Here is a 22,977-nt window from a genome sequence, read left to right on the forward strand (position 1 = left end):
TTTTGGATTGAATATCAGTGATGAGTCAGCCAGCTATCTCTGCTTAATAACGCGACTTTTATTGCATTGAAATCACTAAGAATACGGATCAGTAATTGAGCTAACCATTAAAACTGTTAAGATTTTTTTTTATAAAATAAGCATAAAAATGAAATTTGATAGAGATTCTCAACCAATCCAACTTCAAGACAAACAACTATAAATGCTACATGATAGGTATATTTCAGGTTGATTAAGTCCTTGGCTATAATAAGCGACAGAGGAACTGTGACAGTAAATGCATATAAAACGCATATTTATAAGCAGATATCTTATACATGTATGTAGGTCTTATCTGTATCTCGTTAACAGGAAGCAATGGTTTACTAGAAAATCCTTCGATAAACTTCTCACAATTTCGAATTAACACTAAATCAGGGGGTTTTAATGGCAATATCTAAAATTTAACACTGTGTAATATAATATATCTCTTGCATCTCTTGCTGAAGTTCTTTAAGATTTCACTCGGTATATTTTCGTAATTAGAACCTTGCATTCAAAATGAATCGGCGTTTACTGGTATGAAAAACTTTAAATCTTCAAGTCATCTGATTGCCTCCGTAGATCTTCTCTATACATATATTGTTATGTTGAAATATTTGCCAGAACATCTCGGTTTAAACAATTTAGAATGTAAACTGTATCTCGATACCAGCAAAGTTGTTACAACAAACCGAACAGGTAACAACTCAATATTTGATAGAATATGAGTCAGGGCTTTCCCCTTAAAACGTGCTCATTAGTTCAAGTTAATCAAATTAATTAGAATTTGCGTTTGCTATCGGTGTTTGCTCTTAGTGTCCTCTGGATTTCTTCAGGCGTGCCCTACAAATTTTCAACCTAACCAATATTTTTGTGCACTAGCCACATGGTGAAAAAACGCTCCAATTTTGTGCATTGAATTTCAGTGATGAGTCAGTCAGCTAACTCTGCTCAATGTCCTCTGGATTTCTTCAGGTGTGCCCTACAAATTTTCAACCTAACCCCAAGGAAGCAAGGAAAAGCTTTTGCTTGGTTGGGCTCGGCTTTTTGTCAGGTTGTTTGATAAAGTCTTTGCTAACAAAGGGTGACCTTCCTTTTTTTTCTTTTTAACCCTTGATGCATCGTTTAATTTTACAAATATAACAATTAAGCATATATATTGGTTACATTCGCTTCTCACACAACTTATCATTTTTGTTTAACATGTAAGCAAAATGGTAAATATGTAAAACAAATAAGGCGTTAACTGTACACATCAATGCCTTAACTGGACACACCGTCCATATTTTGCACCTAAACTCAATAAAGGTCTATACATTTGACCTCATCTTTGACGCAATGTTTGTAAAAGCAAATGTTGTTGCCGAATGATTTCTGATTGGCTGTGAATAGTACAAGTAACAGTAAAATAATCATACGATGAAAAGAGATGAAGACCAGATACATGCAACACTTGACCATTGGATTTTGAAACAGCACATGATATGTGATAAGGTTAGAACATACAATAAAAAAAATTAAAACAGTAATTTGACTTGGAGTTATCGACAACTCTGGTGAATTTAAGTATGAGTCGTTAGCTGTAATCTTTTAATCACAAATAGATATCTTAATTTCTCCATACATACATATTTAGGTAATGTTGCGTTTTATTACGAAATGTCCACTAAGGAATCATGACATTAGAGTATTAAAATATAATCATTTTGCCGATAAGCTCTACCGTGTGTGTAGAATTCAACAGCAGTGTAATATAAGTTACACTTATATCTAGTCAATCTTATATTGAAACGTAATAAAATGAATAATTAAAAACTTTGCTGATTTAATTGTTTGAAACTTTTTCAGCATGTCTCTACTAAAGCCACCTGAATTAAATACAAAACATTTTTTTAACTAAGAACAATATCAACTTTATGTCAGACAACATGCAAAGTGTTCTTGTAAGTTTTACATTTCATTTTAATGTGCGTTTGTTTTGTTAGAGTAATGTTAGATAATTAGATGTGTCATAAATTTGGTTTACATGTAGCATCGCATTTTCTTCTTTTCTCTCCATCAATATCATTGGGTGAAAATGTTGCTCGGATCCTTCCCGCTGGTGATTTTCATTCTAATAAGTAGTGACAAATTACAAGGTAAAATATTGTTTTCAAGTGACATGGAATATAATGGTATTGAATAGTAATGTAAGCCACATTATATGATTAAAATTACTTTTGACAATAATAAATAGATCATGTAACGGAGACTGAAATTAACAAGATATATGTACAATGACATTCTTAATTAATTTGATTGTATATAAAAGAGAAGAATGCATCTTTTAAAATACGATGTTCTTTTTTGATAATTTGTGCTTTAAACCGCTACTTGTACTTTAAATTACAAAATTTATCAGAAAAAATTCCATTTACCAGAAACTGATTTAAAAATCATAATGAAAGTATTTGATTTTTTTTGAAGCCAATACAATTTCTGTTCAAAAATGTCTGCGTTTAGTATAATGATTGTCTCATTCATTTTCTTTTTTCTTAATTATAAGATATATCAATAATTATACTTTGAATTTGTTTCGGGTTTCTTACCTCATTACATTTTGTCGAATTTTTGAAAATAATAACACACATTTGGAAAGGGGTGAAGTGAAAATCAAAAGAGGGAAAAAATCAACGATCTCCTCATTGACATGTCTCCTATTTGTACTCGGTAAACTAAAATTTTAATAAATTATGACTAATAAATCATCACGGTTATCATAATTAGCAATCAAAATTAAATTTTTATCATGTTTAAATATATCATTTCTTTGGGAGGGTGTCATTGGCTAAATAATTTAACTACAGAATTTTAAGATGATGCTTTAAATATCTTATTTGAAAGAAAATGGCCATACCTGTCAAATATCTAATTATTTAAACAATTTGATTATTCAAACTTTACAAACAGGTCAAGAGACCACGTGCAAATACCCGTACAAAGAGGTTGGCGCCAGTTGTTATTACTTCAGTTCAGGCAAAGCCTCATGGAACGAAGCTTACGTCGGTTTTTTTTAATCTTACTTCTTTATTTCTATATTTGAAACAGTATCATTAATTCTGTGTTAAAATCTTTCCTTCTTCTCGACGACAAACAGGACCAATTTTTCTGTTTTACTAGTACCTCAAACGTTTTTCATGATATATAAACAATTGTGTTTTTCATTTTTTTTACCCATTGATCTATCTTTAAAAGTCTCTTACAACAGTTTAACGCCATAAATTATTGACATCATCATTTTTTTGGCATAATTATATATATATTGTCTTGTATCATTTCAGATTCATTGCTTACATAAAGGGGGTATTTGGCAAATTAAGAGACGTTTAATGAATATATCTTTCTCCGCTCCTGGCTTGCTGCTTTATATAATGGTAAGTAAACAGATTTTTTGAGAAAGATATGATACAGATAAAAATGATTTCGAACGAGAAAATATAGTTGGAAGGGTATTGATAAAAAATCACTTTCACTAATGAGATGTAATGACGACTGTCCCGGTATAAAAGTCGAAATAAAAAATGTCTCTAGTCCGCGGAAATGAAGATAGTTACGTGTACATAGCTATACCATGTTGGCGCATTATATCTGTGAGAAATAAATATTCATCCAATTCATACTACTAACTTATACATATCAAGCAAGCATTAAGCTTGTCATATAGACATAATACATAAACAACCCAATATATTTCGGAGGACAGTCAGTAACAGACTTAATTCGTATTTTTCCCTTGTTTTTTCAAAGACCCAAAATTCTTTAAAAAAACTTGTGCATATTAAATTCAAATAAATTGAAGAAAGAAATGCAGTAAACAATAACATTCAGGCCGCCATGTTGCAGTTGCTTTTGTATTAACTGCTTCATGGCGACTATGAATCAAATGTACGCGACGCGTTTAATCCAGTGGCATTAAGTTATTTAAGTCCAAGTCAAATCATGTATGTCGCAGAGTTTAAAATAAACTGTTACATGAATCGGTATAATATCAAACCCCTGGTGAATGTGAAATTCTTTTTTTGTGAACAAAGGATTTCCTGAATACAATATATAAATAAACTTTTGATATAATTACTCTCTCACTTCTCACATACTCACTTTAATTTTTGTTATCCTATATTGTTATACTCAAAGTAATTAATAAAGTGTAAGGTAGTTGCTTGAGATAATTGTAAACCAGAATGCCTTAGCAGTAAAACTACAATTCAAAGAATAAGAGGGAAAGAACATAATACTTAAGTGATGTATTATTGCACTTATGTCACGATTTCTGATTTAAGAATATAGATGAACTTTTTAATACTGTATCTCTGATTTATACAGTGTAAGAGCCTGACAAATAACTGGTGTCTTATTTTGTTTTAAGCATGAAAATATATATATTGCTTTGAATATATAAGATTACAAAGTCTAAATTTACATTCTCCCCGTTTAGGGAATAAACACCAAAAATACATGACAAACATCAAAACTAACATTTTTTGTAGCATTTCTTTAAGTATATTAAAGTATACAAAATGCATTTGATAGTTTCAAACATATCAATAGAAAAAGTACAGCAATCAGAGGTAGTAAATCTGTTTTTCTTAACAGTTGGATATTGAATATATTTGACAGGAAGCCTTATTGTAAAACAGATGACCTAAAATCTTTATTCTTAGATATAGTATGATTTCAAGTAAGAAGCAGAAAAAGATTGTAGTGTAAAATACAATTCATAAAGAATCACAATATTGTTCTATCGTGACATCCTTGACAACTGATACAAACATAATCAGTTTCACTCCTTTTTAGGTGAACGATGTTTGTAAATACAGTCCAATAAAACATGTTCTTATATGTTTAGGTGTGCTTGTCATGGCCATTTAATTATATATTTATTCAATAATATTTTGAATATGCACAATGTATGCGCTGATGATTTTAATATGGCAGCATAGGAAAATGAAAATGATAATAAGCAATAGAAATAACATCTTGATACAAGGAGCCAAAAATAACAGTACTTCCCAAAGACAATGTTCTTTGAAAATTATGCCAATTGGTCGAGGAAATGGTCAAATGACTCATCCGTCACAAATAAAATATGAGCGGCATTTTGCAGCGCATGGATTATAAAAGCACAAATTGTGGACCAAAAAAACCCCCAAACCTGCTGAAAGGGGCGCAAATTGCGCATGCATATTGTAATTTAAAAAACAAAAAATCACGCATATGGTTAGAAGTGAAAGATGCAAATCACGCCAAAGACTATATATTTAAAAGAAATCTAATTTCATTAAAATGAGACAGATGCAACTTGCACTCCATTGGCTCATTACAAGCATCAATGAAATGTTGATGATTCTAAATCATAACCAATAAATGATCCAGAGCATTCCTCAAAGTGTTGATGACAATACACTGTTGCCCAGTCCATTACTTTGTGAATAAACTCCATTTTTCCAGAACAAATTTTGCTAATATCTGGAGAACGAACTGATACACCATGATTTTTACAAACGTAGAAAATGCACTATTCACCTTACGTTTCCAAGACAATTGATTCAAATTAAACGGGGAAAATTTGAGACTATATAATTCAAGTTTGTAATAAAGTAAAAAACCAATATCTGACAAAGCTGCCTCGAAATTTTTTATAGCATCCTTATGTATTGTGAGGTTGACCAATACTGTTGTCACTACAATGGATACTAATAATCTTTCGAGTTTTATTAATACCCAACAAATACTACTATACAATTGTGGGATGTAACTGCACCCGAACCATACAACCAATTCCAAGCCACAAGATGTTGGACAATTCCTGATCAAAATGATCTTGATTTAAACTCTATGCCCGATGATAGATAAACCTATAATTCAAAAAATGGAATCTAAACATACGAAAAAATTCATTTGATGATAAAGTTAAAAACGAAGATTTAGTTAATTTCAACTTAACCAAAACAACAGTATTGGGCAGATTATAAAACATGAAAATGGTCTCATTGTAAGACTTGTAAGCTGCAGACTCTACCCTTTTATTTGCATGCAAAATGAGTGCATCTGACATTCTGTTGTCTGAGTATTCAAGAACTACAAAACATTATTCAACATTGATGAATAATGCAGTTGTTTAAATGTGAAAATATGACATTCTTTTTTTTATAGTTGTACATGTACTAGATGATGCAGCAAAATTCTGCAGAGATTGAAACTATAACATTGTACCATTTGATTGTTTACTTGCATAAATGATCCCAACCAGTTTGTTAAGTCTTGGATGTTTCAAAAACACTTTTATAGCATTATTAGAAAAAGTAACATGCCTGTAACTCAAATCCACTACTCCACTACTGCAAAGAAAACTTTTGTAAAAGCAACCTGGAAAAAAACCGTTTCAAATTCAGAAAAGCACAAAAGTAGTAAAACGCCGACAACGCTATTCAACATATGTTATATGCTAGGTTATCTAATATCTTGACATATATTATTTTTCTTGTAACAAGCTTTACAATAAATGAATCAACTTGATTCTTCCAGTGGTGTAAATTGATGACAAAACTAATCCCTGATATATAACATTTACATGAAGCAGTAAAAAAAGGCAGAGCACTCTCTGACAGGTAAGCTATAAAATTGATAACAAAATCAACTGGAAGGGGTAAAGTTGTAAATATCAAGGTACACAATACTGTGGTTTCATTAATATTCAAGGGTATCAATTTTTCGTGGATAAAATGAAAATCACAGTTTTAAGGACAAGTAAATTCGTTGCCAATGACCCTATCAAAACAAAATGTTAATAGAAATTGCATTTCAATGAATACTTAATTTTGAGGATCAACTTAATAACGAAATTCACGAAAATTGGTATTCAACGAATATTGATGAAAACACAGTAGCAGTTTAATAACAATTTAAATCAATTGTTTAAGTGTAAATATCCTTGTATTTATTATTACAACGTTGGTTCTTGGGATCAACAACTAACGTACGGTAGATATGCAAAATACAAATAGTACCTAATATTTAAGCTACTACTTCACACATGCAAAAACTATAATCCCCAAAATTAGGAATAAGAAATATAAAATGTGTCTACAATTAGATACACTCGTCTAAAAAATGTTTGAATGTTACATGTATCGTGGGATTTGTGCGAGTTTTATTGAGTTTCATTTCTATTTATCAAAATGTTTTGTGTAGAATTTTTTTCTCTATATTTATTATTCAATTATACATATTTATCAAAAAACAGGATTTATCCATATTTGAGTTCAGAAGAAAGTTGCATAATTTTTTATTTGTTAGAATTAAATTACTCTTGCAGTTTCTACATTTGCGGTCAGTTTGATGCTTTGCATTAAAATTGTTCTGTTTACTTTTGTTCCGAATGCGTTGTCCCACAACCTACAAAATGACCACGTTTTTGCTTCGATATTCATGTATTGATTATAAATGTTACTTATTCATATTTTAAAACATACTCAAGAAATTATCAATAGCTTTTCTGATTTTATTTTTTGAAAGTTTTCATAATGAATCAATACAAGGTACCTGAGAATAAAATATAACACATTTGTGATAGCAATTGAAAGTTCGAATATCAGTTTAGGGAGGATCTTAATAAACTTGGTTATATGCAATTGAGAAATAAACATATACAGAGATAAAAATGGGGATTTATAGGTAACATGTAAAAGAGCTGCTACTGGTCTTTACTGAAATACTAGATATAAACAGACACACCGCAGTTTTAATTAAATACATGCATAATTATTTAGTGATATTTACATGCTAGTCTAAATTATTTGCTTTTTCTGTGATAAATGATTTTCAACATAAACTGATTTTTGAATAATAAAACCATTCAATAATTACATTAAAGTCTTACCTGCTTATGGTTTGTCCCAGTGTTCTAACCTTGTCGCATTTTGTCGACTTTTTAAAAGTGATAAATTGTTCTTAGAATGAATATAAGGAAAGGTTTTCTAGAATGTTTTACATGTTCTTTACAGGTATTTATTCCCCTTTTTAAGGCACTGGACCTCTCGATTGCAAAGTTTTTCAATTTTTGTTAAGAAAAACTTAAGTTAGAAAACTAATATATAATTGATGGATACATAAAAAATAAAAGGGAAAAATTAACAGCGGGAGAGGAAACTCATATACTGAAAGACAATTGTTAAGCGTTGTGTGTCTTCTTTTATTGACTTTCAAATTGTTGATATCAAAAAATCTTAATTTTATTTTTGTATTCTGATATATCTAATTTTTTTTTATTTTTTAATCGTTATTTTGCCTTAACTATTAATATGCATGAAACAGAACACATTCGTACCTTTATCGATAATAGGATTTTAAGTATTTCATTGATTACACCCGCCACTCTCATCACCTATGATATTGTTTTCCATACAAGATAAATGGTTAATACGTAATACTAATATATGGCTTAAGATAATTTACATAGAAGTTAATGGTTAACACGCCTTATGACTTTGAACATTTGAAGGATAAGTCCAAATTCTAAGATTAACTTCACCTTGACCTACATATCTGTAGGTTCTTCGAGATTTTTGTTTCCAGGGGAGTTTTGTTTTTCGCAGACTGACTGGCTTTGAATGTTGAATGAGGATAGCAAAAGAAGCATAACTCACAAATTACTCGTGTACACTAGGATGATTCTTATGATCTTCAAAAACACGTCTGGTGCTCAGCCAAGAACAAATTACCCTTGTCAGTACGGTAAATTTAAAGTATATGACATGTGTTGAAGCCGAAAAAAAATGTTCGGACTCTCTGGTGTTTGAAGAACTCTGGGTGATGAAATTTCGAGGCAACAAATGTCAACTTAATTTTAAGTGACAAATTAAAATCTGGTAGTATATTTCAACTATATAATTATAATATATGAATAATTTCCATTTGCCATCAAAGCGTGTGGTATGGTATTTTTCAAAGACCTTAACGCACATCAATTGTTGCGTTTTATTACGAGATAACCAGTCAGGGGTCATATTATTTGGTATATGAAAGTTGATAAAATTCAACATCACTGGAATGACAGCTGTGCTTGTACATTCAACATAATGAGAAAATTATTTAAAGATTTTCTGAATTATTAATTGAAAATTGAAATTTTAATTATTAATAATTGTTTAGAATTTTAATCATGAATCAATGTAAGGCACTTAAATAAAATTACAACACATTTGTTGAACGAAGAATTATTTTCCCGGCTTGCCAGCCAGCACGCAAGATGTACTTTTATGTATTACATTTCATTTTAATGTTTGCTTTTGTGGAGTAATGTTACACATATAAATTAGGTGTAAAAGGTGTTGAAATTACAAATAGTATAGCATTTTTTCTAATATTTTTCTTTATTGTCATTAGGTTAGAATGTTACTAGGATACTTTCAGTTCTTGGTTTTAATTCTAGTAAGCAGCTACCAAACAGAAGGTAAGATACAGGTAGATTCTTTAAACTTATAATTACACATACAGCAAGGAAAGCAATATAATAGCAAAAATGTCAAATATCTCTTTATTGACATTTCTCCTGTTTTTACCTGATAAATTGACAAATAGAAAAACATGACTGGAAGTTAAAATTAACAAATCAGAATTTTAACAAGACAAACACAAGTATTCACCTTAAGGATGATCCTTCCATATACATTTCGATTAACTTATATAGCACCATTTTTACCTTGAACTTTTATCATGTTCTAATATATAATTATGTTTTCTTGTTCTTTTTCCATTGGCTAAACAACTGAACTAAAGAATTCTAAGGTTATGCATAAAATATAGTGTTTTGAAATAAATGATTGTAGGTTTTAGGTCTAATTGATTCTAACAGTTTGATATTTCCTACATTCAAAACAGGTCATGAGACTACCTGCAGATACCCGTAGAGAGAGGTTGGCACCAGTTGTTTTTACTTCAGTTCAGACAAAGCATCATGGGACGAAGCTTACGTCAGTTCTATTTTTTTTAAATCTTACTTCGATATTTTTATCTTGGAAAGAGTAACGTCAGTTCAATGTCATTATCTTTCCCTCTTCTCGAAGAAAAACAGGACCATTATTCTTTTTTTCTCTAGTACCTATAAAGTATCTCATGATAAAGAAACAATTGTTTCTGTCTTTAATTCATTTTTTCGACCTATCGATCTATTTTTAAAAGTCTCGAGCAATAGTTTGACTTCATAAAATTAATGACATCATCATCTTATCGGCATAATTATATATCTAGTATTTGGTATCTTTTTAGATTCATTGCTTACATAAAGGAGGATATTTGGCAAATTTAGAAACGTTCAATGAATATATTTTTCTCCGCTCCTGGCTTGCTGCTTTAAATAATGGTAAGTACACAGGTTTTAAGAATACATATGTTGGAGAAAAAAATGATTTCCAACAAGAAAAATAGTGGGAAGGACATGAATAGCAAATCACATAAAAATTACTTATTGTAATTTGTCTCATTTGGAGTGCAATTGTGAAGGGGTGGTATAACTACTTTTTATTGGAAGTGTAATTGGACATTTATAATGTAATGACTACTTTCCTGGTTAGGAAGTTGAGACTTAAAAATGTTTATTGTCTGCAGATATGAAAATAGTTACGTGTAAAAGCGATTTTAAATTATATTTATTTGTCAAAAGGGAACGCAACACACTCAATTAGACTTTTTTAAAATATCGTTGTTTGCAGGAATTTTACAACAATATTTAATATTCGAAATGTTTAACTAAGAAAAATTAATGTTCTATGATGACATTTTTTCGGATGTTTTATCGACTCTACTATCAATTAATTGAAAGTGAGTAATATAAGTCTAAAAATATTTTTAGGCAGGAGTTGCTGGATCGGAGGACGTAATATCAATCGTGAAATACAAGGAGGAGATTGGAGATGGGTAAAAAATGGTACCTTTTCGAAAATGTCGTATTTTGCATTTGGACCAGGGCAGCCAAGTGGATCAAAAGGAAGCCCAGAGAACTGTCTGTGGCTATATCCTACATATCATTATCAATTCATAGATGATATTTGTACCAGCTCAGTCTATTATATTTGTGAGAAATAAATATTTATCTACATTATCCTTCTCATTTTTACTTGATAAGTAAATATCAAAACCGAGGATACATAAACTTTAACAACCCGAGATATTTTTGAAGACAGTAAAAACCCTATGTGTGTTTGCTTGTTTCAATTAATTTTTTTTGAGTACTTAAAGGTAAACTTTTGTATAATTATAAAAAAAAAGAAGAAAAGAAATGCGATAAACAATATGTAAACGTCATGTTGTAGTCCATAGTTTGCTACTTACGACCATAGAAATATAGTCGGAAACTACTTGACGCGATTAATTCAACGACATTGCGTAATTTTAGACCGAGGCAAATATATGTCGCACAGTTTAAAATATGATGTATTATATTTTTTATTGCATAAGTCTGTATGAGATCTTATACCTGATACATATATGTCCTGCAATTTGTTGAATGAATTGAGCTAACAATATTTGTTTAAGAAAAAACAACTAGTTTTGCTCTGAAAAAGTTGTTACTGTCATCAAATATTAATTTATAGATCTGGTATGATTTGCAGCAGGGCTCAGATCTAGATTGTTGCGTACAATACCATGCACAACGAATAACGATATTGTTACCTATTTACGTTATCTTTGAACTCAACCTTTTTATAAATTGATGACAGTAAATACATGTACCTTCATTGAACGGTACTTGAATACACTATAAATATAAATCAGGGTTGTTATTAAAATATATCTGCACTGTGAAATGCTATAACGCATTTAATATTTCGAATAAAATATAACAATACGGCTCCTGGAAATAAAATGGTACCTTCTTTTATTTAATTTTACAAATCTGTAGTTGGAATAGTTTAAGTTAAATGCCCTTATTAGTACAAACGCACTATTTCTTTGAAAAGGAAAAGCATATAGAGGTGTTCCGAGCCATAACCTACAGTGTAGGAATATAAAAAAAATAATAGGGAATCTGTAAAGAAAAATGAAAACTTCCAAGCTTTTCATATTACGGTGGGTTAAAAGAAGGAAAAAAAGAAATACCAGGACATTTACTAAGGGATACTAGTACTAATAATTTGTATCTTAAAAAAAAAAATTCTATTATTACTTAAGATATAAGTTATTGAATAATGAAATGTTACCGTATCATTATTCTATTTGAAAAGGACACACCATTTGAAATGAATCAATGAGTGCTCGACTGCACGTATCGTTTAAATAAGGTGGCTCACTACACCGTAAAATATTTTCTCAAATCAGCAGAAAATTACTTGATTATGATATATATTATACTGAAGACGTGGAAAACATCACGGTGTCTTTAATTTCACTATGTTAACGGTAAGACAATTTTCCGTGAACATTAAGCCACCGTGAATATTGAGCTCTGCATTTACCATCTCCGTGTAAGCCGCCATTACAGATGCATGTGTCCTTAAGCGGGGCCTAAGTTACAACTTGTGTATCGTAATCATAGTATATTTAATATTCGTAAAAAATAGCAAGAATGAGTATTACGTTAATTCAATACAATTAATATCATAATTACACAACTCTTTTATAACGGAAGATTCGTTTTACCTTTATCTCTGGGGCCCTTTCGAAGCCATTGTGAACACGGGTGCTAATTGTCGCTTATTATCTCGGACACGCGCGCCTTAGAGCAAAGACTCCTGTTCAACCATGACGTTGTCGGCGATCGGCATTCACATTTAGCAGTTCATTTAATGATTCATTGATTATAAAGGTGTACTTCTTTTTAACAGATTATATGTGCGTTTCCCTCTAATTTTCAAGCCCAAAAATCATTTGCGCATTATACACCACTGCTTATTACATTTGACACAAACTTGTTTTATTATTCCCAGGGTACTTAACGTGAATAAGGCTTTAATTTTACTTTATTCAAAAGAAAATAATGTAAGTTACATAGATGCAGGCTCTTCACTCATCAGATTTTTTACAATCAGGATTTACCTGTCGAGCATAAGAAATCGATTATCCGTAAAATAAAAAAAACACCTTGAAAGGTACTTACACAAGAAGTCGTGAAATTTTAGACACGTGGAATTAAAGGCGTTTACAGTATAAATATTATTATGATAGATATTATTATTACTCGTGTACAATATGATGATTCTCATGATCTTCAAAAATGCGTCTGGTACTCCGCCAAGAGTGAGATGAAGACGATATAACCCTTGGCCAGTTCCATACAGAATATATATAGTTCGTGTTAGGGCCGAAACACAGAATAAAAAAATTGGGACACTTTTAGGATTTGAGAACTCTGGGTGAGTAAAGGCATCAAATTTCAACTTTATTTTATCTGACATATTAAAAACTTGAAATAAAATAAATTCTAACTATTTTTCAATTAATTTTCGATATGATTGCAATATATGAATGATTTCTAATTGCCATCAAAGCGTGGGATGTGGTAATTATCATATACCTTTACGTATTTGTAATGTTGTGTTCATTACGAGATGACCGTTCAGGGGTTATAATAAAATGACATTAGAAAAAATGCTAAAATTCAGCAATAACACTTGTGTTTTCACTGCATCATATTTTTGTTCCCAGTCTATTTTATTGATTGAATATACGTTAATTGTCTGCCATTTATTCTAATATGTCTTGAATAAATGACCATTCCTATTCCCTACGAATTACTGTTATGATTTCATAGGAGTGGTCAAACAAACATAAAGATCTTTTCTAAATCAATTGTTTGAAAATACGTGCAGTCAGTCTCATGAATAATGAAATGCATCTGAATAAAATGCAACACATTTGTTAAACGAATGATATTCCCGTTTGCCAGCCAGCACGCTTTATGTATTGCATTCCATTTTAATGTTTGTTTTTGTGGAGTTATGTTACACATATATAATGTCAGATGTTGCAATAACAATAGCATTTTTCTTGTACTCTTCATTATTATTATCATAAGAAAAAAAATGTCGCTAGAATTCTTTCTATGGGTGACTCTAATTTTAATAAGCAGTGGCCAAATACAAGGTAAGGTAAAATATAAGTTAAAATTTTAAATGACAATCGTGTTGAAGCATTTTAATCGTAATGTAACTTGCCCTTTTATTATCTCTACATGTTTATTGTACAATCATAAAGGGGATTGTATTTGTCGATGATATTTATATAACATGATAGCAATTAAAAGTTCACATATTAGTTTAGCGAAGATTTTAAATTAACTTGATTACAGTATATGCAAGAGAAAAGTAAGCATCTTTGGAGATAACAATAGGGGTTTTTCGGTAACATGATAAAGAGTTGCTACTGGTCTTTCCTGAAATACCAGATATACACAGACAGACCGCAACATTAATCAGAAACATGTATATAGTTAATATGAGGAAAAGTGTTCCAGTACTTTTTACAAGTCTTTTACATTTTTATATTCATTTTTTTAAATCGCTGGACTCCTCGATCGCATAGTTTTTCAACCTTTATGGTTTGATATTTTCTGCCTAATGCGATAAAGGAGATTTTGGGACATGTTTCTTATGAAAAAATGTAGTTTGGAGTGTAATAAAGAACTGGTGGATCAAAAAAAAAAAAAAGGACAAATTGATAAAAAGAGAAACTGCGGGAGAGGGAACTTATATAACTTAAAGCGTTGTGTGTCTTCTTTTATTATTTTTCAAATCGTTGATATTGAAAAAAAGTTTGATTATATATTTCGTATTCTGATGTATCTTATCTTTTATTTTTCTATTATTGTTTTGCCTTAACTAGTTATATGCTCGACACAAAATACACTTACACTTTTATCATCACCAGTGGAGACTGGGAGATTATACAATATATCTTTAAATCAAACAGTATGTAAACTCTGTAGTTCAGATCAAATTGCAAACGAACTCCATTATATTCTTGAATGTTAAGAGTTATTGACGTTCAGACATAATACATATATATTGATGATAAATACTGTTCAGCATCAAATACTATTAAGTTTTGTGAACTTATGTCTTGTACTAATGTTACAAATCTGAAAAAAAATATGTAATCTTATTATCAAAATATACAGTCTGATATAATCGTCTGTCATCCATAATTCTACTTCATCCTAATTTCATTGTAAATATTGTATATTTATGCTTGTTTATTTTTTTTCTACCTATCTATTCATTTATAAAATGAACCTCTGACATTTGAACTGTATATATTGATTGACTTTATGTACCATTTCATAGTTTGAGTGAATACAATGAATTTAAAATTATCAATGAAATTAAATAAGGTGAAAGTTCCAAATGCAGTTATCCGTACAGCAAAGTTGGACCTTATTGCTATTACATCAGCACAAGCGCAGCATCGTGGGATGAAGCTTATGTAAGTTTTTGAAGCCTGTTTTCATTTTTTTATGAATTGTATGGCTGTATGAGGAATTAACTGAAGTTCTTGGCCATCAATAACTATGTTAAACTTGTATATGCATATTCATTTACGTTTCATCGAAACTAACTTATGATTTATTTATTCTAGGTTAAATGTGTAAACAAAGGAGGTTATTTGGCAAACATAGAGACATTCAATGAATTCATGGTCCTTCGTTCCTGGATTGCTGGGTTAAATAGTGGTTGGTAAACGTACAAGCATGATAAAGGTTTTTGTTTGATGCACGTAGAGCAGATATTAGATCATACTATGTTATGTTGCATTTATTTGATTATTTGATTAGAATATGACGGGTTAGTTCTTCATATTTTCGTTAGTTATATGGTCGCAGTTGTATTGTAGTAAAAGCTTTAATGATAATGATTGCCGTAGTTATCATAGTTCCATTAGATGACATGAGGGGAAGCTCTTGAGTTTTATAAACCGTCATTTCTATGATATGTTCAATACCGGCGAACTGCATTGTAACAATCTTTTATATCCGTCTGTGTCTATCATGCCGACTATGATCAGTTTGTACAAATATATTTAAGGCCACCACTATTCGATCGGAGGGCGAGAAATTCAGGATGGAGATTGGAGATGGGTGAAAGATGGTGATAGCTTTATGAAGATGTCTCATTATGTATTTGGGCCAACGGAACCCAATGGATCAAAATCAAGACCAGAGAAATGCACTGCGCTATATACCTCTGTGCGGTATTATGTTGTTGATTTGAGCTGTAATTCTGTTACAAGGTATATTTGTGAAAAATAAATTAATGCGTTTATTCGTTTGTATTTTTTTTTCAATTCAATTCATTTATTGACAATTACCATGTCGGCATACAGTCATGAATATGAGTTACATAAAACAAAACATTAAACATAGCATGCAAAAGTTAAACATTAACTAATAAATCTACAATGGACAAAGCCTTGGATGAACAAAACTAGGCTTGTGTGAAGACTATTATTGGTATTTATAAAATTGTATAAGTGTTCATTGTTGACTTTCATTTCTAGCGTTGGAACAGTTTTTTAAAAAACAACATATCCTTCTAGCAGCTGTAATGTTTTTAGGATTGACAAGTTCCTTAATGGGATTGACATTTGTATATGTGTTTACATTGAATATATCATTATAATTTAATCTACACTGGCGATATTTTGAACAATACAATACAAAGTGTTTCTCATCTTCAATAAACAATTTGCAAAAATTACACAGACGTTTTTCTCTTGGAACAGGAGGTTTAGAATATCTACCAGTTTCAATAAATAATGAATGAGCACTGATTCTTAGTTTTGTTAGGACAGATCTGTCACATTTTTTAAAGGTAGTTTTAAGTAGTGTTGTAGTTCATATTCATTTTGGTTTACAGTTTTGCTATAAAAAGACAATTTTCCAGAGTCAGCTTTACATATATTGTTTAGTAGTTCGTGTATTTTGTATTGATAATGTTCTTTTAACTTGTTCTTTTTAATGACGTCATATCCGTTTATCTGATTGGTCTCTCATATTTCTGAGGAAAAAAATTTGACAAAACGTGTTCGTTTAACAACTCATTATCGAAAATAAAGTTGCTAATTTTTCTTTGATATTTTAATATGTTTAACCTTCACAAAGCTCGTTCCTGACAAAGAGGTAGACGATTTTATCTCTAGTGGTTTGTTCAAATATATATTCCGGTCTATTGGATGGTATCCCCATCCTTCCATAATATTCACCCAAATTAAGTCATAATAAAATAGTGATATAAAATACAGAGTTTATAATGTTTTAGCAATTCCATATTTAAGATATTTCTCTGGACAGCTGTTATGTAAATAAACAATATAATCGAGTATAGTAACAAATTCAGCTTCTAGTAGAATTCATGTTGTATCATGAATCATGTGTCAGTTGCTTCAGTCAAAATTATACGGGTTTAAATTCGTGGGGACAAATTTTCGTGGATTGCTTCACTTTAACAAGTTCGCTGGGACTTACTTTCGTGTATTCTGTTATATCTATAAAGGGAAATATGACTCCTTTACTCTGATTCATTTATTCGTGGAGAATATTAATTCGTTGATGAGTGGTACATGTACCCTCGAATTCCACTAAAATTGAGCCACAGCGAAATCTAATAATTCCACAATATGTTAACTCTTTAACACTTTCATGACCAAACAAATAAGATTCAAAAAATCATTTTCGATAATCTTGTGTACATCAATTCTAGGTTGTTGAATGACACATACTAATTCATGCTGATCTTTTAACATTATACATGTAACATTAACACTTTTCTGGACAGTAACACTTTTGTTTGTCGGACATCATTGTTGATTTTTATACAATTAACACTAAAATACATGTAGTTGGGAATGACATTTCTGGATAAATGATAAATCTGAAGATTTGGAACAAAGATAACAATTATTTTTCTTTAGAAATAAAATGCCTTTAAAAGAAGAGATTTTATTAGACAAAAAAACCTCTGGTACCGTGGTCATCAATTGAACGGTTTTATACAGATCATCTTCCTTATTATAAAAGTATATGCATACTTAGTGTTTGTATTTTTTGTCTACTTTCATTTTGCAAAGTGGGTGGAGAGGATGGTTTTTATGATTTTATCATTATGATATTTTTATTTCACTGTTATAATAGATTTGGCTTTTTTATATTGAGTTTATGACTTAAATGTAAGCTGCCCTTCTGAATTTGATGTAACATGTCAGATTTGGTCAAGATTTGATTCATTGTTCCTGAAACTTTGAAATTTATTCAAAAGTTTACGAATACCATAAAACATAAATAAATCAAGATTGGCATTGTTTAGATAGTCGAACGTCATCTGGTATTCGTTAACTTTGAAATAAATTTCAAAGTTTCATAAGAAGACAGACAAATCAGCATGAATAAGATTTTAAATGGTATACTGAACTTATGTAAGTAAAAACAGAGCACAAGCCTTGTTTACATGACAAATAAGTGTGAGCCCTATATTTTGGTTTTAACTCTACGACTGCCTCTCAAATTTGATCATTAGAAGTGCATTCCTAGAGCACTGTAAATAATAAAACAGAAAAGTATAATTTGACCAAAATCGTGACCATCCCCCTTTAAAGTGATATAAAAGCCCCCCTCCTGGATCGATATATAATTTCGCTCTGTTACACAGTTACATTTGTCAAATACAATCGATTGAATACCAAATATATTAATTACTTCAGTGAAAAGCCTAGTTAATTTGTTTGATCAAATTGACAAGAAAAGAAAGCATCTTTAGTGACGTTATGTTCTTTTCTGGAAAAAAAGATCTGCTTCTGTTACAAATTGAATTACCAGAAACATTATATATAAACAAATGTACCACATTAAAACAAAAAACACTGAAAAAATATCTTTACACTGCATTTACAATGTTCTATTTTTTTGCGTTTTGTACATAAACTTTAAATAAACTCATGAAACAAATCAATAAAGAGTCGGTACAGTGTCCTTTCTGATACTATATTTTCCTAAATAAAATATACAGGACTTTGTGTACTGTATTTTATTTGTTAAAATGGATTATTTCAGAAAGGATTTCAATGGTAAATTTTATCTTATCATACAAAAGAAATATACTGTAAAAATCAAGAAAAAATGTTCAAAATTTACTCTACCCAGTCTGTACTTATCTTCTGTTTTACCTGGTTAATTGACTGAATTCGGAAACTGACGCGAACATATAATTGAAAATTTTGACAATTCTAGCCATATGCCTTTGGAAATTATATGGACATTTCACACAATTAAAAAAAAAAATCTCTCCATTTTTTCTGATTTTTGAACGTGTAAGGCGCGTATTTGACTTTATAGTTGAAGTCAATATTATATTTTGGACATAGAATCATATATAGATATCGATTAATGATGCAATCATTGATTGGGGTAGAATAGCCATATAATTAATACTTAACATGGTTCTTTCGATTGCTTCATTTGCTTTATCATTTACATATTGCTTAAAGGTGGTATGGGACATATGTCGATATTAAAGCTGAACATTGCTCGTAAATAGGCGCCGTCACACAAATACCTGGGGCTCGAAACATAAGCATGCTTAGATTTTGACTTAAGTAGGGTCATAAGAAGGATGGAATCTAAGGACCTAGATAAGTCCTGCTTAAGTATGTCTTATACCGTAACCTAAAGCAAACTTAGCAATGTCTCAGCAAGACTGCTTGTGGCGTAATATCGAGATGCCGTTAGAACTTGATAGAATAATATAGTGGACTTTTTTTTATCTATGTTCTACATCTTATCTCACCAATACGACAATTCACATACTCTGAGTATAATTTCTTCATAATAACGATATACATTGTTACAGTAATGAAATTGGGCAATCGTCGTCTTTAAAATCATTGAGGGTTTTTTGTCTTCAAACGTATTTTTCTGCAATTTCTCAAGTTTTGCGAGTTTTACATATATGCTAGTAGTTACTTCTTGTAAATTGACCATTACGTGTTTACAACCTATTCAACAGCCCAGTTGGATACTATGTGGAAAATGTTGCAGCTTATTACAACCACTGTTATAATTTTTGTCAGTTAAATCAAAACTTTTATATTGGTGAATATTAAGATATTTCTTTTGTGTAAATGTGTAATTAATGAACTGTTTAGACGTGTGTGCCTTATATAGGGATGGTAGTTACATCAGTTATGAAAAAGAAATATGGCGGACAGTGCCTATTTACGAACGGTGTTCAGCTTAAATGTGGATAAAAGTTCATTATTATCAAAATACCTTCACCTTTTTTGATTTTTCAAATTTCACAATATTAAACCAAATTATGTTTTAAAAATATTTGGAAACGTAAAAAAATCTGAAATCCCCAGCGGAATTAAAACTTTAAAATTACAGATTCGTAAAGAAACCTCTAACCCTCTGGGCAACGCTGTTTATGAGAGTTTTTGGAATAAAACTACTGGTAAAATTACACTTTAAAAGTTATTGTTAATTTCAATGAATAGTGCGTCACAACATGGAGGTTACCAATACCACCACAAAGTCATTCTACATTAAAAAAAAAATCACACTCTAACTATTTATCTTACATTCTTATTTTATCTTGTATTTTCAGTTGTTATTTTTCCTTAACTATAAATGCTGTGTAATGCAAAAAAAAAAAAAAATGAAAAACGTTCATAATTTTATCTTTGATAATAAATAAGGTAACAGTTCCACATGCAGTTATCCGTACAGAATTATTGGAGCCAATTGCTATTACATCAGCACTGACACAGCGACGTGGGATGACGCTTATGTAAGTTTATAGGGCCTTCTGTTGCTTTTCACGTAACTTGACTTTACTCAAAAAGGTGGAATTGACTTAAGTTCTTGTCTTGGTGATTTCTTGAATTATTCATTTATAAAAAGTCTGACGTGGATTTGTTTTTACTTTTTAAGTTGTGCTTAAGGTCAGACGACACATTCCTCGATTTCCAATAACTTTTTCTAGGAATCTGTTATTGATTTACTACCACTTTGACAAGCTTCCTTGCAAAAGATTAAGGTACCTTAAATACCAGACATATCTGCACGATACTAGAGTATGAAATTTCCTATAAAATCTTCTTGAAAATACACTCGAATTGCTGATTAAAATGTTTTGGGTATATACATTTATATTTGTACAATTTCATTCATTTTAAAATGATAACAAATAATTATATTTTATTATATTATCATGCCGTTGAAAATTTGAAGAATAGTTATCATTTTGCGAGGAATGTGTTGTCTGACCTTAAGAATATATCACCGAATATTTTATTATCCTCCTATTTAAATTGAAGCTTTTGTTTTAGGTTCATTGTTTACACAGAGGAGGGTATTTGGCAAACCTAGAGACTTTTAATGAATTTATGATCCTACGCTCCTGGCTTAGTGGTTTAAATAATGGTAATTATACAAATTAAAATGATTGATCTGAACATAGATTATAATGCATGTATAAGCTCAGATTAAGAGTCCCGGGTCTCTGAGTCGCCCACCTCTGTATGAGGCATTGCTTACGCACAATATACATGGCTTTAAGGTTACAAAAGTAAAATAGATGGAACAAGCATTACATGGCTAACTTGCAGTATCAGGACCTTCATTGCAAACACAGCTAGGATCGCCAAATATGACAATTTGTTGATAACTTGTTTATATATTTTCAAATTGGATTTTACTGTGCCCGAATTCCGTACCTGATTATTTAACATCATTCAAGACTTAGGTTGTTGTAATGCAGGTTTTGAGTCTTACGCCTGACTATGACGCATTGCTTACGAACAATATTAAAAGGTCATTTATAAAAGTAAACATGAGTTCATAGTTTAAAAGGTCATAAAGGTTATATAAAACATGCCATACATAACTCAGTATAGAGTACCAGAGCTATCGATGCAGACACAGAATCGCCAAATATGACAACTTATTTACGAACTCCCAATTTGGACATTTCTGTCCCCGTATTATGCACCTGGTTGTACAACATCATTTAGGAATACTACGCAATGGTACAAGAGTGACAGAGTTCATTCTGTTAGTTATCATTACCACAATTCATTGCGCAGTATCTAAGTATATATAAGTATCATAATGATCAATTTGTAATATTAACAATTCATGGTCATAGCATGGCTATCTGGTTACATATTATGTAAAAAATTCATAACATGATTTTTGAAGAAAAAATCATTAATACCAATTTAATTTGTCTATAGAAGAACATAATTAAATAACTTTCGATGGTCAGAGAGGCCAGCTATAGTAATGCACATTACTCTTAATTTTCGGAACCATTGTAAATGAACGCCGTTAAGTATTATAGTATTATAGCGAAGTGTCCACAAAATCTACTTTTGACTAAATACAAGTAAGCTACAAGGAATAATTTGTCAATTTTGCTTCCATACAATACGTCACCTTTCATTATTTCTATAACTTTGCAAAAATGTTTTAGGTCAATCCTATTCGATTGGAGGGCGTAAAAAGGAAGGAGTTTGGGAATGGGTGAGGAATGGCCGCTTTTCCAAGATGTCCTATTTTGTGTTCAGTCCATCGGAACCAAATGGTTCAAAATCAAAACCGGAAAATTGCGCAGCAATTGCTTCTGATTTACATTATTATGTTTATGATTTCCGCTGCAATTCTGTAGTAAGGTATATTTGTGAAAAATGAAAAGTCAATATACTTTTCACTTTTTTAACTAATCCTTTTTTTATGTTGTGCATATCAGTCGAATAAATAATTACAAGTACGTTATCGCCGACGTAATATTCTTTTAATGCAGCACTGGTAATGCTTACTACAGAAATATGAACAGAATAATGGATTTTTCCCATTTTAAGAATTGATTAACGTCCATGTACCATGACATAAATCGCAACTAAAAAGTTTACAGTGATATAAAAAGACGTTGA

At 30.6% G+C, this 22,977-nt stretch overlaps 1 protein-coding gene, 2 long non-coding RNA genes and 1 pseudogene across 3 annotated transcripts; all 4 read left to right on the forward strand.

Annotated features, from left to right (window-relative positions):
- The first annotated feature begins 1,894 nt into the window (after positions 1-1,894).
- Positions 1,895-3,435, forward strand: LOC128163757 (uncharacterized). Its single transcript, XR_008240859.1, has 3 exons — positions 1,895-2,159; positions 2,971-3,062; positions 3,342-3,435. It is a non-coding gene; the product is annotated as an uncharacterized LOC128163757 (long non-coding RNA).
- Positions 3,436-9,304: 5,869 nt separating this feature from the next.
- LOC128163756 (perlucin-like protein) lies at positions 9,305-11,155 on the forward strand (annotated as a pseudogene).
- A 2,839-nt stretch (positions 11,156-13,994) lies between these two features.
- On the forward strand, positions 13,995-16,317 carry LOC128162209 (perlucin-like protein). The gene is made up of 4 exons (XM_052825388.1): positions 13,995-14,139; positions 15,386-15,477; positions 15,631-15,724; positions 16,077-16,317. The coding sequence occupies exons 1-4, from the start codon at positions 13,995-13,997 to the stop codon at positions 16,298-16,300; spliced, it is 555 nt and encodes a 184-aa protein (XP_052681348.1). The 3' UTR covers positions 16,301-16,317.
- Positions 16,318-20,684: 4,367 nt separating this feature from the next.
- LOC128163297 (uncharacterized) lies at positions 20,685-22,880 on the forward strand. Its single transcript, XR_008240777.1, has 3 exons — positions 20,685-20,831; positions 21,373-21,466; positions 22,518-22,880. It is a non-coding gene; the product is annotated as an uncharacterized LOC128163297 (long non-coding RNA).
- The last annotated feature ends 97 nt before the right edge of the window (positions 22,881-22,977 follow it).

Source organism: Crassostrea angulata, chromosome 9 (assembly GCF_025612915.1).
Source record: "Crassostrea angulata isolate pt1a10 chromosome 9, ASM2561291v2, whole genome shotgun sequence".
Taxonomy (NCBI): domain Eukaryota; kingdom Metazoa; phylum Mollusca; class Bivalvia; order Ostreida; family Ostreidae; genus Magallana; species Magallana angulata.

Coding starts and splice junctions, on each gene's coding strand:
- LOC128162209 (XM_052825388.1), top strand. CDS start 13,995: ATGTTACACATATATAATGTCAGATGTTGCAATAACAATAGCATTTTT. Junction 14,140..15,385: donor AAGCAGTGGCCAAATACAAG/GTAAGGTAAAAT, acceptor AAATTAAATAAG/GTGAAAGTTCCAAATGCAGT. Junction 15,725..16,076: donor GATTGCTGGGTTAAATAGTG/GTTGGTAAACGT, acceptor AATATATTTAAG/GCCACCACTATTCGATCGGA.